The 12,408-nt window shown below is 48.4% G+C and overlaps 1 protein-coding gene across 2 annotated transcripts in view; it reads right to left on the bottom strand.

Moving 5' to 3' along the window:
- TRAF6 (TNF receptor associated factor 6) overlaps positions 1 to 12,408 on the bottom strand; it is a 29,795-nt gene that overhangs the window by 5,760 nt on the left and 11,627 nt on the right. For both annotated transcript variants that reach the window (XM_040328076.1, XM_040328075.1), the window contains exons 2-4: positions 9,119 to 9,449; positions 4,785 to 4,935; positions 2,044 to 2,199 (exon numbers count right to left, since the gene is read on the bottom strand). In XM_040328076.1, the coding sequence (XP_040184010.1) occupies positions 2,044 to 2,199; positions 4,785 to 4,935; positions 9,119 to 9,417 (606 nt within the window). In that variant the 5' untranslated portion in view covers positions 9,418 to 9,449. The remainder of the gene's footprint in view (positions 1 to 2,043; positions 2,200 to 4,784; positions 4,936 to 9,118; positions 9,450 to 12,408) is intronic.

Raw genomic sequence — 12,408 nt, 5'->3', positions numbered from 1 at the left:
AGCCGCAAGGCGCACTGGGAAATGTAGTCGCCCGGCGCATGCGCAGTGTCAAAAAACGTAAAAAACGTGAGGTCGAGCCTCATTTCCGTAATACACGCCCCCCTCCCAGTCATTTGAATTAGGCGCGCTTACGCCCGCTCGTTTTAGGCTACGCCGCCGAAAATTTGAAGGCAAGTGGTTTGAGAATCACTAATAGCCTAAATAATTTACGGCGGTGTAGCCTAAAAAGACTAGGCTAGGCCGTCCTAATTTTAGGCCCATCTCTCTGAATCCTGAGTACCTAAAGGTGCTTATATATAGGAAGAGAGGGGCTATATAACAGTGCTATTGTGCGATGTTATAAAAGGGGGGGGGTCTACAAGTAGAATGCCATACGTCTATCCATTGTAGTCCAGGCAGTCACCGATTTGGCGGTTGGAGCCGCTGCACTAACAATCTGATGTTAGTACCGCAATCACCCGCCCGCCCCCCTGCTGAGCTGTTAATTTCTGACAGGACGACGTTTTTTTTTTCAGCATGCTCGTCCAATAGAAGCCAGACAACCGGCTGGCTTCTGTCGGATAGACCAACATACACACAGGATGAATGTCGCCCGTTTTTTATTGAACCGGCTGATGTCTCCCAACATTCGGCCCGTGTATACAGGGCTTAAAGGAGATTGTACAATCAGGTTGTATAGTGCATGGTGAGCTTTGGAGGGGTTAATACTCTGCAATGTGTATAAAGGCCGTTTGATCCTGTCTTCTCTGATCCCCCCCCCCCCCTTTTTCCAGAGTCTCCAATATATCTCCTGATAGTACAGAGCCTTCGGAACACTCTGCACATGCTCAGTTTGGTGTGTATTGCTAGAGAGTTGTTTTTTTTGGGGGGCGGGTGCATGTGACCAGCACAGGGCCAATCAGCACTGTCCAGGCAGAGGATCAGGGCTCCTGCAACCTCATAGGACAGTCAGGGGAGTATGAAAACTCCTCCTACACGCTTTACACAGACACTTATTAGTCACAAGACTGCTATATACTGCTGATGAGAAAAATAGGATTTTTGTACTCACCGTAAAATCCATTTCTCCGAGTTCATGGACGGACACAGTATCCTTTGACAGTAGGGCAGGGCTCGACAAATCCCGGGCGCCAGGTCGCCATGGCGACTAGAAATAGGGTCCTGGCGACTTGGCTTGGAAGGGGGGCAAAAAAAAAATATATATATTTTTTTTGTGAGCTGGCACCATCTGGTGGTGAGCCGTTGGTATTACAAGTTAAGCAGCAATTCTAATGTAATTTTTAACTATTTTCACTGCCATCTTCTTCCCTCTAATTAGAACCCCCAAACATTATATATATTTTTTATCCTAACACCCTAGAGAATAAAATGGCGATCGTTGCAATACTTTCTGTCATGCCGTGTTTGCGCAGCGGTCTTACAAGCGCACTTTTTTTTTGGAAAAAATTACTTTTTTTAATTGAAAAATAAGACAACAGTAAAGTTATCCCCATTTTTTTTTAATATTATGAAAGATAATGTTACGCTGAGTAAATTCATACCCAACATGTCACGCTTCAAAACTGCGTCCGCTCGTGGAATGGCGACAAACTTTTACCTTTTAAAATCTCCATAGGCGATGTTTAAAAAAATCTACAGGTTGCATGTTTTGAGTTACAGAGGTCTAGAATTATTGCTCTCGCTCTGCCAATCGCGGCGATACCTCACATGTGTGGTTTGAACACCGTTTACATATGCGGGCGCTGCTCACGTATGTGTTCGCTTCTGCGCGCAAGCTCGTCGGGACAGGGTGCGTTTTCTGGCTCCTAACTTTTTTAGCTGGCTCCTAGATTCCAAGCAAATTTGTCAACCCCTGCAGTAGGGTTATATCCGCTTCCTACTGTCAAAAGGATGCTGTGTCCCTCCATGAACGGAAGAGAAAAGTATTTAGCAGTTTATATTTACTAAAGTGATTGCATTTCCATGTTCTGTGGGAGACCAGGTATAGTGAATGCAGGCTCCTGGGTTAAGTAACACTGTCTGTTTAGTGCCCCTCCGACTTACCATCTTCTCCTCATAGGGCATAGACACAAGGCAGTTTTCACAGGACACTTCTCGCCGCGGACACACCACCATGTGTTGCTGCATTTGGCTTCTCGGCAAAATCTGTTGGCACTGTAGGCATTCCATGCTGGCAAACGCACAGACTGCCTGGTGATGCTGCATACAAAATCACAACAACAGGATTAAAAACCCAGGAGAGGAAAACAAAAACACAGAGCATTCTGATGATGGTACAAGCCTGAGCCATTTAAAGTGGTTGTAAACCTCAGACATGAAATATGAACCAAGCATGTCCTTCTATAGTGTGCATTTGTTTGCTTGATTTAATCCATTTCTGTCCGCCGCCTCATTCCTCTGCAGGAGTCACTCCCGACAAGTTTTCCTGACACCAAAAAGAAAACTGGTGACAGTGGAGGGAGCTCCAGCACACAGCCTGTGGTTGACAGCCTTAGCTCTGTTCCTGTGTGCTGTGTGAAGGAGAGGGGGGGGGGGGGGGGGTTGTCCCTTCCCTGCAATCAGCTCTCGGAGCTCTCTTCAATGAGCTCTGCTGTGTTTAAAGTGATGGTAAACCCTTACAATCCACTTTTCACTACAGGTAAGCCTATAAAAAAGGCTTACCTGTAGCTACCCCGGATATCTCCTAAACCTGCACGGTTAAGAGATATCCTCTGTATCAGCACATGCGCACTAAAGCAACGGCACGTACGCGCCATTTTCGGTGACTCCCACACGCATGCGAGGGAGTGACGTCATCGCGGCTCCGGCCAATCACAGCGCCGGAGCCCGCTATACTCAGAAGTAACTTCCGGGAGCGATGTCGCCGGCCGGAGCTGTGGACAAGGACCACTGCGGGGGCTTCGAGCTAAGATGAGCATTTAATAATGAGCTAGTATGTTATGCATACTAGCTCATTATGCCATTGTCTTGCATTTTTTTTTGTGGATTTACAACCCCCCTTTTTTTTTTTTTAAAGCTCAGACAAGCTTTATAAATTCTCGATTTTGAATGGATGCAGAGAAAAGAAGGCTGCAGAATAAACAGTTACAGCTTGTGTAAAAAAAATAAAAAAATAACACCATACATACCTGATCTGCAGCTGCTCCGGTGCGGTCTCCAGCGGCGGATTGCTGTGTGCAAGAGGCAGTCGTCAACGGCTGGGAAAAGCCTGGGAAGTGACGTCACCCATAGACTTACTATGGGGCTTCCATTGTCAGCTGCCTCTCCTACACAGGGAAGCCGCTGCTGGCAGCTCAGCCCGGGACCCAATCGGCTTAAAAAAAAAAAAAAACAGGCAAGTATAGCGATCTCTCTTTTGCTTTGTTTCAAAAATTATACCCATGTAGCTTTAGTGGTGCTTCAAGGTGTCTTCAAAGCCTATGACTATAGCAAAGCTCGCTTGAAAATCCATTAAAGCCCCGCCAAAAGGCTCCTCAAGGCTCCTCGAAGCCCCGCCAAAAGGCTCCTCAAGGCCCCGTCAAAGCCCCGCCAAAAGGCCCCCGTCAAAGCCCCGCCAAAAGGCCCCCGTCAAAGCCCCGCCAAAAGGCCCCCGTCAAAGCCCCGCCAAAAGGCCCCCGTCAAAGCCCCGCCAAAAGGCCCCCGTCAAAGCCCCGCCAAAAGGCCCCCGTCAAAGCCCCGCCAAAAGGCCCCCGTCAAAGCCCCGCCAAAAGGCCCCCGTCAAAGCCCCGCCAAAAGGCCCCCGTCAAAGCCCCGCCAAAAGGCCCCATCAAAGCCCTGCCGAAGCATCAAGCAAGGGCAAGGTGTAAACAGGACTGTAAGCCAACCATTTTATTTAGCGACAGGAGCTTTGACTGGCGCTCAGAGAGCTTTAACAAAGCGTGTCCAAAGCCATGTTTTGAAGCAAGTGTAAACTAGCCCTAAGGTTAAGGTTAGAGGTCATAAACGAAGCAAATTTCTTAAAGCGGTGGTTCACCCTCAATAGCAACATTCTACCATTAAATCAAGCATAGTAGCGCGAGCTACAGTATGCCTTTATTTATTATTTGGCCCCGTACTCACTGTTTAATCCCGGAGATACATTTCAGGCTCCCCGCGGGGAATGGGCGTTCCTAGTCAGAGGGGACAATGATTGAAGGCCAGCTATTGTGCGCAACGCCTCCCGAGTAGGACTCGGCTCTTCACGGCGCCTGCGCACAGACATCGGAGCTGACTGCGCAGGCGCCGTGAAGTGCCACGTCCTATTTCGGCTATTTCCGTGAGGCGTGACGCGCCATAGCCGGCCGTCAATCATGTTCCCCTCTGACTAGGAACGCCTACTAGACTGAAACTTATCTCCGGGATTACACAGTGAGTACGGCGCAAAAAAAAAAAAAGGCATACTGTAGCTCGCGCTACTATGCTAGATGGAATGTTAGAAATTGTATTTTATTTTTTTAGGGTGAACCCCCGCTTTTGCAGGAAATAAATACGCATGATTCCCCCATCAACACAGACAGTGCTGACAGGGGAAGCAGCAAATTGGCTTCTCCCGGCATGGGCTAGCGATAATCACAAGAGACTCTGGCAGGCTGGTTGTACCAAAAGTTGTTCGATCAACTGGGTACATTCAGCCTGCTCATTAACGGTTTGAATGTCGAGATTTTGCATTTACTTCCACTTTAAAGCAATTACATGAAACAGATTAGGGATAGATATACAAAAAAAAAAAGGGGACTAGGATTTTCTACAAAGAACCCCAAGCCAGTACAGTAGGACAGAACAGATCTGATGTTTTTTTTGCTCACCTCCACGTTCCTCAGCTCCATCCTGGCCGAGCAATCTTGGCTGGGGCATCTCACCATCAGGGAAAGGATTTCTCGTTTGGCAAAATTATCCGGGAATAGCTGATGCTCCAAGAGAAGATCGTTATCCACAGGACACTTCGGCCCGGCGTCTCTGCATAAACACGGCAAGGCATTATTAGACCATCAAATCATTTCATTGATTGAATTTATACAACACCTATAAATCCTGCAGGGATGTACATCCTCTCTGCCTAGATAAGAGTTTACAGCTTCCCGTCCCTTCCACCATCAGACACACACAATTCCCTCTGCTCAGCCAAGGGACCGGCATTAATTCCGGTTTCTAATTTTTATAAAACAGAGAAATGAATGGAATCATTTACAAATACATGAGGAAGTGACACTTCATATCAAGGTGCCTCTGTAAGGTGAATTCCTTTGTTAATCAATAAACCAATAAAAAGAGCAGGTGACCCAGAGATTCCTCCACACCTCGCCCTCATACCCCGTATAGGATCAGCATGAATGCCAGGCTGGTATAAAAGAAACATAATGCAGCTCTGCAATCAATATTTCATTAAAGAGGAACTTCTGCCGACTTGTCAAAGTTCTTAAAAGAGAAGTATGGCAAAAGCTTCTTTGCTCATACTTCTCGTGGGTCACAGGGGCGCACTTACTTTTGCTCTCCAGTGGCCCACAAATAGCTGAAGGTGGGCTATAGCCCGCTGTCGGCTGACGTGGCAGAGCTGCTCCAGGCTCTGGAAGGATTCCGACAATATTATCGGGATCCACTCAGCTGGCCGAGAGCCAAAGCCAGCTGAACCTGTGCCCTCCCCAGCCTGATGCTCCAGTAAGCACTGGAGGAGCAGAGTGGAGAGCAGTGAGAAAGTGGCCCCCCCCCCGCCCTGATAACGAAACGTGTTATACCCCATGTCAATTTCTTGGTGCTTCAAAAGAGTCTCCAAAACCTCCATAGAAGTCCATAACAACTCTCACAGCACCTGGAGCTAGTTAGTGGCTTCTATAGCATTAGCTTTACTTTGTTTTGGGGGTACTTCAAGTATGAGATATCCCAGGATGCACTGGTGAACCAACAAGCAAACCGGAAAGACGTCATCAGCAGTCACTTCCTGTTTATATGTAAATATCTTGTGAGTGTCTCGTGCAGCAACCGACGAGCAGGGATCCGCTGAACGAGGGGGCACCAACCAACGAGCAGGGGATCCGCTGAACGAGGGGGCACCAACCAACGAGCAGGGGATCCGCTGAACGAGGGGGCACCAACCAACGAGCAGGGGATCCGCTGAACGAGGGGGCACCAACCAACGAGCAGGGGATCCGCTGAACGAGGGGGCACCAACCAACGAGCAGGGGATCCGCTGAACGAGGGCAACAACCAACGAGCAGGGGATCTGCTGAACAAGGGCACCAACGAGCAGGGGATCCACTGAACGAGGGGGCACCAACCAACGAGCAGGGGATCCGCTGAACGAGGGCAACAACCAACGAGCAGGGGATCCGCTGAACGAGGGCAACAACCAACGAGCAGGGGATCCGCTGAACGAGGGCAACAACCAACGAGCAGGGGATCCGCTGAACGAGGGCAACAACCAACGAGCAGGGGATCCGCTGAACGAGGGCACCAGCCGACGAGCAGGGGGTCCGCTGAACCAGTGTATCAAGGAGCTGGGGATCGGCTGAGTGGGGGTATTACTAAGCATTTGCCAAGCTTCATAGAAGCATCAAAAACACATGTTGAAGCGGTAGGCAGATTACTGTGTGTGCCTGGAGTACAAGTTTTAGTAAAATCTCTATTTATATAGCTAGAAAAAATTAAAATAAAAAAACAGATGCTATAATTACCCTTTACAATGACATTTGTTTCCTTTCACCCCCCAGTAGAACGTCATTATAAATGATGGAACTGATAAGACACACAAGTACCTACAGGGTGAGCAGACCAGGAAGCCGTGTTATGGAATCTATACATGAATCTACACAAACAGGATGTGCAGGGAAGAGAAAGGGAGGGAAGGTTCTCTTGGCCAACAGAATAAATTAGTGATAAGGCCGGTGGCAGAGAAAGGGCGATCATCAAAGAGGTTGTGGAAAACAGGCGGGGCGATGAACTATGGAAAGTCGATCATTTCACCGGCTTCCTCTCGGGGGGGTCAGGGAGGGGTCAGAAGATTTACAGCGTGCGTTTCCTACACATTTCCTGCGTATCGCCAGTCGGCGATCAAAGTCAGCGGAGACCAAAAACGCCACAGTACTTCTTCCAATAGGCTGGCTTCTTTGTGGGACTGCGGCTCTGTGCTCACAGCTACGTTGCACGCCCGCTGGGGGTGTCAATGACACCCCCCGATCGGTTTGCAGATCGCAGTGCAGGAATCATGATGCATGCATGTGATCTGCACAGCAGTGCGGTGCGAATCACATGCGATTTCTAAGCCTCAAAAATGCTTGAATCAAGCGCTTCCATGCATTTCTATGAAAAAAAATGCATTAAAATAAAAAGCCTTCTGTGTGCAGCAGCCCCCGCAATACTTACCTGAGCCCCAACTCTATCCAGCGATGTGCACGAGAGCCTCAGCCATCCGATTGGCTGAGACACTATCAAAGTCAGTTAGCCAACCAGGAGAGGTGGGGGGATAATACGGACCGTGTCCCTGTGTGTGAATGGATACACAGAGCTACGGCTCAGCTTGGGTGCCCCCATAGCAAGCTGCTTGCTGTGGGGGCACTCAACAGGGGGGAGGGGCCAGGAGCACCAGTGAGAGACCCGAGAAGAGGAGGATCTGGGCTGCTCTGTGCAAAACCACAGTTTGTTATTTTTAAGAAAAAAAAAAAAAGAGACTTTACAATTCTTTTAAGCTTTGACAATAAAACCTGGAAGCCGATTGGTTTCTCTGCAGAGCTGCACCAGATTTCGCACTCTCCAGTTTTAGTAAAATCAACCCCAAAGTATAAATGCTGGCTGTATAAACAGTCACAAGTAGGGTTGTCCCGATACCGATACTAGCATCGGTACCGATACTGAGCATTTGCGCGAGTACTTGTACTCGTGCAAATGCTCCCGATGCTTCGCTCGATACTTTTTTTTTTTCCCCAGAGAGAGCGGGCGGCGAGGGGGCAGAGCAACTGCCGCCATCTAGTTGATGAGCGCGGGGAACAATACAGCTTTCATTTGAATAGCTGTGTGTTCCCCCGCCGCGCCTTGTCATATATATAGCCCCCCCCCCCCATCCAGGCACTTTGATAGACAGATCACCCGTCCCAGGATTGGATGGGTGATCTGTCTATCAAAGTGCCCGGAAAAGGGGGAGGGGCTATACATGACGAGGCGCGGAACACAGCTATTCAAATGAAAGCTGTAATGTTCCCTGCGCTAATCAACTAGGTGACGGCGACGGGGGGGGGGGGGGGGGGGGCATGGCTTTCTCTTTGGGGAAATGGCTGCATTTGAGGGGGACATGGCTGCATTTGAGGGGGACATGGCTGCATTTGAGGGGGACATGGCTGCATTTGAGGGGGACATTTAAAAAAAAGTATCGGCAAGTACATGGCTTTCTCTTTGGGGAAATGGCTGCATTGGAGGGGGGACACGGCGGCTGCATTTGAGGGGGGACACGGCTGCCGCATTTGTGGGGGGACACGGCTGCCGCATTTGTGGGGGGACACGGCTGCCGCATTTGTGGGGGGACACGGCTGCCGCATTTGTGGGGGGACACGGCTGCCGCATTTGTGGGGGGACACGGCTGCCGCATTTGTGGGGGGACACGGCTGCCGCATTTGTGGGGGGACACGGCTGCCGCATTTGTGGGGGGACACGGCTGCCGCATTTGTGGGGGGACACGGCTGCCGCATTTGTGGGGGGACACGGCTGCCGCATTTGTGGGGGACACGGCTGCCGCATTTGTGGGGGACACGGCTGCCGCATTTGTGGGGGACACGGCTGCCGCATTTGAGGGGGACATGGCTGCTGCATTTGAGGGGGACATTTAAAAAAAAGTATCAGTATCGGTATCGGCAAGTACATGGAAAAAAAAAGTATCGGTACTTGTACTTGGTCCTAAAAAAGTGGTATCGGGACAACCCTAGTCACAAGTTCTCTGTAAATCCCAGCCACAGGAATCGGTAGATTCTCACCGCTCTCTATACTCATACCTGGCCAGCTACTCAGAACATCCAAAGCATGGCAGCCAGAAAACTGGCATCTTCACAAGCAAGCATGGTGAGCAATGTCTATAAGAAGCCTAAAGATGGTAGACATGTGAAGTACAGAGGAAGAGCCGACTAGTAAGCTAAGAAGCCGTGCGCTAGTAACTGCCCACCTTATAGACTTTATGATGCAGGCCTTACAGAAGCGGTGCCCGCAGGGGGTCTGCAGCGGCTCCCGCAGTGCCATGAGGCAGATGGGACACTCGTATTTGCTCTCCAGTGGGGGGTCGAAGTCCACGTCGTAGCCTTGAGTCTCCTCCATGACCAGGCTGGAAGAGTTTGCGCCGGGCGTTTCCACGGAGGGGCTGGTGATGTCATCCTTGGTGTTCATGCCGCAAGCCGCCATAGCTCCGCAGCAGGCGTCGTCCGAGTCGGCCGACTCGAAGCTGGTCCTGGAGTTCATTAGACTCATAGTAGTGGGGCAGCTGGGAGCCCCGCCACCATCTAAGAGAAGAGAGACAGAAAATGAATGAACAATCCGTATCCTGAAAGCCATTTATTGCTGGAATCTAAACAGAACTGCATTTGCTTTGCACATCATTATGACAGCAGCCCACCCTTGAGCCTTATATAATCTCTTAAAGTGGATGTAAACCCCATTTTTTTTCTTTTGATGTCACAATGTAAAGTATAAGATTTCCTATCATCTGTGCCCAGTCTTGCCACACAGAGTTAATCCAGCTCTGAGCAATCCTCTTTATTGTTCAGTGAAATAAAACAGACTTCCAGATAAAGACCAAAGTCCTTGCTTGAGTGACAGGTTATTTACATATCTCGTGCACTGCTTGCAGACATTCACAGCTTCTGTAAAGTGCACAATTCCTCTCCTCTCCTCTCCTCTCCTCTCCTCTCCCCTCCAGCTCTCCCAGGATTGGTTGTCTTTCCTGTGTTTTGATTAAATGTTTTCAAAATATGGGGCGATCCACAGTTCAGTGTAAACAGCCATCAGAATATACATAGACAAGAAGCTGTGCATGTCTGCAAGCTAGTGCACGAGATATGCAAATAACCTGTCACTCAAGCAAGGACTTTAATCACAGTTTACGATATTTCAGTTATGTGAATGGTCCGAGTCAGTAATCACTGACTCTGTCCATTCGGAGCAGTAAGGAGCTGGATTTACCGGCTCCTACCCCGCTCTCCATCGTGACAGTTCCAGGGGGTGGAGGAGGAGCACGGAAGGGGAGAGAAACACGGCGGGAATACACGGCGGGATTACATGGCGGGATTACACGGCGGGAATACACTATATAGCGGTGATTGGTGCCTGTAACTTCCCCATGCACTGATCACCCCTGACAGTACAAGTATCGGGTGAAGCATCGAGAGCATCTGCCCGAGTACAAGTACTCGGGCAAATGCTTGGCATCGGTCCCGATACCGATACTAGTATCGGTATCAGGACAACCCTAGTCTAAATAAAAGTCATGTGTATTCCTCCATGAATCACGGTGTGTTTTGTGTATTTCTTCCAGATCTGTGCAGTAATCCAGTGCGACACTTCCTGTAATAAAGACCGCTCACTGCTGCTCTCTCCCTTGTGCAGGATGACTGGTCTTGTCTCCGCCCCCCTCCTGTCACTTTCTGCAGGCAGTCTGTATGGGTGGAGCCTGCTGGGTCCCTCCCACAGCTCTGATCCCTGAGCAGGCTATGTACAGCAGAGTGGTGATGTCACTGTTACCTTTACAACGTCATATCTGGGTTTGTAAACACATTTAGTGCTCACAAAGTGATCTTATATCCCTTTGTGGCTATAGATTCTGAATATATGTAAATGAAAAGGTTTGCACAGGGAGTTCAGCATTGAGGAAGACCTGTAGCATATATTGTAAAGGTTTACAGACATTCCAGGAGGATGATAAAGCATTACTGCTGCTCGTTTAAACCACCTCTGCCAGCTAAAATGCATTAAAAAATGTGTCATATAAAAAGGGATTGTAAAAGGTGTTGAATGATTTTATTAGATACAAGTGCAGAAGATCAGCCTGAGCTAAAGAATGTTACCAAGGCAAAAAAGTACAGCACCTTGTTACTGTGCATGGCTTATCTATTCCAGCATCTTGCTATTCTGAAGAAAGACGATTATTTCTCTGTATCCCAGTGCAAAGGTGAATGGAAGTCATTTTATAATTCGCAATCAGCTGCTGGACTTGCAGGGTTCTAATGAAGCAAGGGGCAGGGTGTGCCTCACTTTAGATGCGATTTCCCTTTAGCAATATCTCATCCCATTGCAGAGGATGCCCAAAATCTGATTTATATCTTTAGTGCAGACTTCTGGGAAAATCAGTGAGCCAATCACACAAGCTGGAAATGTTTCTGGGGGGAGTTCTGGGCTGCATGTGGTGTGAACTGACCCCCGAAACTGACCATGCTGGTGTGAACTATGCCATTGATAACCATATGACTTACTATCCATGCATTTTTGATGCAGACAAAAAAAAAAAAGAAAAAACGCACTGGACTGCATATGGTGTGAACTGGCTCTGAATGAACACCAAGGGCCAGTTCACACCATATGCAGTCTGGTGGATTTTTTTTTCTGCATCAAAAAATGCATGGAAAGTAGGTTATATCGTTTTCAATAGTATAGTTCACACCAGGGTTTGACAAATTTGCTTGGAATCTAGGAGCCAGCTAAAAAAGTTAGGAGCCAGAAAACGCGCCCCGTCCCGATGAGCTTGCGCGCAGAAGCGAACACATACGTGAGCAGCGCCCGCATATGTAAACGGTGTTCAAACCACACATGTGAGGTATCACTGCGATTGGTAGAGCGAGAGCAATAATTCTAGCCCTAGACCTCCTCTGTAACTCAAAACATGCAACCTGTAGATTTTTTTTAAACGTCGCCTATAAAGATTTTAAAGGGTAAAAGTTTGTCGGCATTCCACGAGCGGACGCAATTTTGAAGCGTGACATGTTGGGTATGAATTTACTCGGCGTAACATTATCTTTCATAATATTAAAAAAAATGGGGATAACTTTACTGTTGTCTTATTTTTTAATTAAAAAAAAAGTGTAATTTTTTCCAAAAAAAGTGCGCTTGTAAGACCGCTGCGCAAATACGGCGTGACAGAAAGTATTGCAACGATCGCCATTTTATTCTCTAGGGTGTTAGGATAAAAAATATATATAATGTTTGGGGGTTCTAATTCGAGGGAAGAAGATGGCAGTGAAAAATAGTGAAAAATGACATTAGAATTGCTGTTTAACTTGTAATGCTTAACTTGTAATACCAACAGCCACCACCAGATGGCGCCAGCTCACACATCTGGTAGTAATAACTTGTGATGCCAACGGCTCACCACCAGATGGCGCCAGCTCAACAAAAAAAACTGGCGCCCGGGATTTGTCGAGCCCTGCACTGGAACACACGAAAGACACACTGGAACACACCAAAGACACA

This window comes from Rana temporaria, chromosome 11 (genome assembly GCF_905171775.1).
Source record: "Rana temporaria chromosome 11, aRanTem1.1, whole genome shotgun sequence".
In the NCBI taxonomy this organism is placed as follows: domain Eukaryota; kingdom Metazoa; phylum Chordata; class Amphibia; order Anura; family Ranidae; genus Rana; species Rana temporaria.
Note: the sequence above shows the minus strand (reverse complement) of the source record. Positions and strands in the feature narration are given on the sequence as shown.